Here is a 6,000-nt window from a genome sequence, read left to right on the forward strand (position 1 = left end):
ACTAGCGGTACTTTTTATTTACACCAGTGACAATTCAAAGATTTAGATTTTCATTTCAAATTTGTTTATTGTTTCTCCCAAATCAAATGCCTATAATGTAAGGCAATTTCATCATATGCCTTAGTCAACTCTCAAACCTGAAGAATATCTTAAAAGACTAACTTAACAAGAAATAGCTCAACACTTCAAGAAGAACAAGACCTTTAAATGAATCTAGGTATGTGTTTTGGCAATTTAGTAACCTACAAGCACTCAAAACAAAAATGAATGCATTAAAACAACTTGCAAGAGAAGCTGCCCCCATTACTGCAAGGTTCAAGAACAACAGAACACAGATTTCAAGGGTGAAAAGGGGAAATGCAAGGAAACACCTTTTTTGAAACAGAGCTAATAACATCCCCATCTCATACATTGCTGTGGGGAAAAGTTGAATGGGATTTGGGGATTTCCTCAATAAAAGGAAGAAAATGATGGGGGGGGGGGGGGGTGGCTTAAGGCCTTTTCTATCAATCCCCCACAGCCACTCTTGCATCAATATTGGAGCATCTTGGGATCAAGCACTTTCTGATCCCACATCCACCATCAATGAATTAATATACTTTCAAACATTTTTAGGGATGTAACCAGGCAGAATGCTATCCAAGTTCTGGGAAGTCTTCAGTGCTATTAGTTTAATTTCAACTGGATTAATCATTACTTAAAAAGAAAAAGGGGAAATTCCAAGGTCCAAACAGCTGATAAGTAATACATCATTCCTTCAAAACCTAGAGCTTAGCACACTACATGAATTAAATGGAAGTTCTTAACAGCTTAATTACAATCCTTTAATTAAGCACACACACGGTATGCCATCCAATCATTCATTGCTTGTTCTCAACTCTCAAGCTGCTTAACTTTGCTGCTTCAGACAGAGAAATAAGGGCAAGCAGGTGGTAAATTTGCAACATTGGTGCATTGCAAACTGTCATTTTGTGACGAGCAATCATCCAGACTACAAAGAGAAGCAATGGAAGTACAACATGCTAATCCCTTATCCAGCACTGCCCACCAAAACCTCCATTCTAAACCAAGTATTAGCAATCTTTCTTGGTTGCAGAAACTGTACTGTACTTACCCCATGATTTCCCACCCAAAGCAATTCATCTTGAAGGTCAAAATGTGATGCAGTTACAGGGACTCCAACTTCTGCAACAACTGTGTGCAGCTCTGAATACATGCCTTCCACAAGATGTACAGATTCAGACACAGAGACCGACATGCCATCTAACTGGACGCCATCTCCTTCCAATTCCATATTCTGCAGCAAGGTTGGGTCAAGTCTGGGATCCAGCGAATGCTCAATTGAGCGTTCCAGGGAAGTGCTGATTCCAGGGTGCAGGGGTGATGTGTATTCTCCAAGGCCAGAATCAAGACCATTAAAATTCATGGTTTACTCTGGGGATGAAAAGTAAAAGGAAGTAATTCCAGACAAAATGGCACAGATTTTCAATCCATTAACCACCAGAGTATTTTGTTTTCTTTTGTATGCCCACTAAGTTTTCTCATCTGACAATACCTTGCCCTACAAACTCTACAGCTAGAAGATTCTGTTACTGCATTGTACACAGGCCTGATAAAATATGGACTATTTCACTCACACCATTACCAAACACTAGGAGGTGTTTTAACTTCAGAAGTTTTCATGTTAAAATCAGTACTAGTATTTATTACATTTGTTGTGCAGTGAAACACTATCAATGCACAAATTACAAAGTCAAATGTGCGAGTCCATAATCCACCATGAAAAATACTTGAACTGAAATTAAAGTAAAACCACTACAACCCTTCCAAAATCTAGCAGTTTAAACACACAAGTTAGCAGACAGAGAACTTCAAAGACAAGGCATATGCAAGGATTCAGGTAACTCCCAAACCCTCTTCATTTGAGCCCTACAAGAACCTGGCTTTTTGTAATACCTCCAGCCTTCTATGTTTCTCAAGGTACAACTCCACTCAACTTTTCCCATTTTACAGCATCAATTAATCACCATTCATCCACACAAACATTTTCTCATCATAAATTGAAAAGAAATAATGTTTAAAATCAAGCCATGTTATTTGGCCAGGTAACCATGAAAGTAAATACCACAAATTAAACACAGATACAAGCATCTGATTTACACTTACCACTGGCTTCCAAAGTCCAATCTTCCATGTATTTATAAACACGTCAAAGCTACAAAATAGATCAAAAGCATTGGGAATAGCAAGAATACAAATCACTCCAAATTACAACCCATTTCTAATTAAAGAGTGATCACATCAAAACTATTCTGAAGAAACATTCACATGCTGGGAACATTTCCCTAATACCATATGAAAACAGAAATCCTAACATTTTCCCTTGCCCAAAAGATTAATACGTTGCTGGGCAATTGATGGTTCCTGCTCAAGTGACCAGAATGCATTTGTTAAGGTAAATACTGCCAAGCAATTCAACACCATAGAACATCACAGCCTATTGACTTTATTCCAGAAATATACTTGCATATGTTCAGGAGCTGGTTACTGAATAGTGAGCAGGAGTGGAAGCCCTGACCAAGTTTCCACCTTTGAACCCAGAGATTTCTGAGATAAGCTTACAATGCCAACTTGCCTGTTCTGTAATGGGTTTGCTACTTGCCGGATAAATAAGTCATCAGGAATTGCTTCAAGTAAGATATAAATTGAGCTAAGACACACCATTGAAACAAGCAGATTAACAAAAAGAGTTTCAGGAAATGAATGAGGCAGGGTTCAAAGTGAAGTGTCTCTAAACTGCTTCAATGAATTAGGCGGAAATCAATAACAAATTTGCTATTAATTCAAGTCTCACAACAGAATACAAGAATTCCACCATGATTATTCTCGACACTGATACCCCACAAGGCTGCATCCTCAGCCCCCTACTCTACTCCCAAAACACCCATGACTGCATGGCCAGATTCTGCTCTAACCCCATCTATAAGTTTGCAGATGATACAGTCCACTATGGTGGTATTTCAAATATACAAAGAGTCAGAGTTCAGGAAGGAGATAGAGCTTAGTGTCATGGCGTCATTAAAACAACCTTTTCCTCAATGTCAGCAAAACAAAAAAGCTGACCATTGACTTCAGGAAGGGGCATGGTGCACATGCTCCTGTCTACATCAACAGTACTGAGGTCAAGAGGGTTGAGAGCTTCAAGTTCCTAGGAATGAACATCACCAATAGCCTGTCCTGGTCCAACCATGTAGATGCCACAGCCAAGAAAGCTCACCAGTGACTCTACTTCTTCAGAAGGCTAAAGAAACTTGGCATGTCCCTGTCGACCCTCACCAATTTTTGTTGATACACCATAGAAAGAATCCTATCTGGATGCATCATGACTTGGTATGGCAACTGCTCTGCCCACAACCACAAGAAACTGCAGAGCATTGTGGACACAGCTCAGCACATCATGGAAACCAGCCTCCCCTCCATGGACTCTGTCTACACTCCTTGCTGCTTAAGTAAAGCAGCCAGCATAAAGACCCCTCCCACCCCAGACATTCTCTCTTCTCCCCCCTCCCACTGGACAGAAGATACAAAAGCCTGAAAGCACGTACCACCAGGCTCAAGGACAGCTTCTATCCCACTGTTACAAGACTATTGAATGGTTCCCTAGTACGATAAGATGGACTCTTGACCTCACAATCTACCTTACTGTGACCTTGCAGCTTATTGTCTACTTGCACTGCACTTTCTCTGTAGCTATTAGTTTACCCTGCATTGTTATTGTTTTAGTTTGTAATATGTCAATGAACTGTGTAATGAATTGATCTGTACGCAAGACAAGTTTTTCCCATGTACCTCAGTACACGTTCAATAACAAACCAATTCCAAATCCCTGAAGTGGAAATATTGCAGTGATTCAGGAGGGGCCATCCACTCTTTCATAAAATGCCTATTACAAAGACCACTGAGACAAATAGTAAGAATTCACTGACAGCCAAGTGCACCCATCAATACCATCAACTTTAAATGAGTTCACTGACATTTTCATCAATGGTTCAAATCTTATCCATTGTAATGGTCAAAAAGAAAGCATGCTATATGAAACCCCTCAAAGCAAAACAATCTACACTTTTTTTAAAAATGTCACAGAATCTGGAAATTAAATAGTCTTCTGGTCAAAGACAAACAAATTCTAAGAATGGAGAATGGGTCAGGAGTGGAGTCAAATATTATTTAATCGTGACCCTTTAATGTTCCTGATCATTGCTTCCAAGGAAATCATGATTTCCTACTGTTATGACATTTACATAGAACAAAACAGACAATTCGAAATGTAGCAGTAGGAAAGTGGAATTTGACCCCAAAGGCCAAGTTGATCACATATCATAGCATAATACAGCAACTCATTTGCCATCATTCCTCAGTTGGCTCATTACATCATTTACACAACATAGATGGTAAAAAAAAAGCATTATAAAGACAGAATGGCAACAAGATTAAGTGTTCATAGTGTACACTGATACCAGAGGGTCAAGAGGAGCAACCACCTACTTGACAAAACTGGGCAAATAATGTGTGCAGAAAGTCTGGCTACTTTGTGCCTTTCCTAAGAAAGAGCTCAAGTGGAAAAAGCTACAGAAAGAGAATTGCATTTAAACAGCACTTTTCATGTCCCATCAGAACACTACAATGTACTTTAGAAAATGAAATATTTCAGGATAGTTACTTTTACAATGCAAGGACAGCAAGCTCCCACAACCATGTGCTAATTGCCAGATTAAGTTTATAGAGATGTTCATTTTGGGGTAAACGTTAGCCTCAAGACTCAGGAAATAACACCCTTGTTCTTCTTCAAAATAACACCTGGTATCCTTTACGTTCACCCAAAAAGGCAGACAGGGTTTAACACTTCATTCCAAGGATGATCGTTCTGACAATGCTGCCTCAGCACCACACTATCAACCCAGATTTGTGCGCTCTGGACTAGGAGCTTGAACTAAGAATCTACAGGCAAGAGTGACACCCACTGAGTCACAGTTGGAAAGGCCAACAAAGAAAAAAATACATCAGCTCTCATGGGCCGTCGAGCAAGTAGAAACTTCAAGATACCCATGTTGTTTTTATAATTAAATCTTCTAGCAATATATAGAACCAGTTTAGCTGCCGGAACGTCTAGTACGCTACAGATAATTCAACCAGTTTTGTTAAAAGCTAACGGATATTTCCCATTATTCTGATTTTTAAGATCTCAGAAAGCTCGGACCAGACTAGGTTTCCAACGATATTCAGCGACACAGACGTTGAGATCCGAGCTAAAATGTCAGCCAGGCCCAACCACATCTCGGAAGTGTTCTTCCCGATTGCTTTTCACTAATTCCATTTTCGAAGCCCACTCATTGCGTTTCAGTATTAAACCTACCAGCACTTCCTCTTTAACATTTATCATATCGCATTAAATACAAATAAAAAAATAAACAGGCGCCACAGGCCGAAGCTTCAAAACCGAACCTACTACCCAGAACCCACAACCGCAGCTACCCCTACTCAAATTGACAACCATTACACCCAATCAACTGTTTGCAAACCCTTATTGTTTATATGTTTCAACCAATTGAAGCAGTAGATAAAGGCGGGTTTTATATTGGCACGTGTACGGATGCCGGATAGAGAATTGACTCTCGCGTATCCAGAAGTGAACTCGAAATAAAGCGGTAGGGCGTAATCACAGAAAGATGGGGCAAAAAGATAGCGGGGATGAGAAGATAAGGGTGGAGGAGGGAGGGGAGAGGAGTAAGGGAAGAGGGAAGGAGGGTGTGGGTAAGGAAGCGGGGGAATGAGGGGAAGGGTGGAGAAGAGGCAATGAGAAGAGGAGAATGGGGGTGAGGGGAGGGGAAATGGGGGGGGAGGGAGGGGGAATGATGGCAGGGGATTAAGGGCAGGGGAAGTGAGGCAGGGGAAGTGAGGGAGAGAATGAGGGGGAAGGAAGGGAGGGGGAAGGAGGGAAGG

At 40.6% G+C, this 6,000-nt stretch overlaps 1 protein-coding gene across 3 annotated transcripts in view; it reads right to left on the reverse strand.

Annotated features, from left to right (window-relative positions):
• pan2 (poly(A) specific ribonuclease subunit PAN2) overlaps nt 1-5,548 on the reverse strand; it is a 90,668-nt gene extending 85,120 nt beyond the window's left edge. For all 3 annotated transcript variants that reach the window (XM_052009677.1, XM_052009676.1, XM_052009678.1), the window contains exons 1-3: nt 5,414-5,548; nt 2,167-2,215; nt 1,115-1,434 (exon numbers count right to left, since the gene is read on the reverse strand). In XM_052009677.1, the coding sequence (XP_051865637.1) occupies nt 1,115-1,426 (312 nt within the window). In that variant the 5' untranslated portion in view covers nt 1,427-1,434; nt 2,167-2,215; nt 5,414-5,548. The remainder of the gene's footprint in view (nt 1-1,114; nt 1,435-2,166; nt 2,216-5,413) is intronic.
• Nucleotides 5,549-6,000: the final 452 nt, after the last annotated feature.

The sequence above is a fragment of the Pristis pectinata genome, chromosome X (assembly GCF_009764475.1).
Source record: "Pristis pectinata isolate sPriPec2 chromosome X, sPriPec2.1.pri, whole genome shotgun sequence".
NCBI lineage: Eukaryota > Metazoa > Chordata > Chondrichthyes > Rhinopristiformes > Pristidae > Pristis > Pristis pectinata.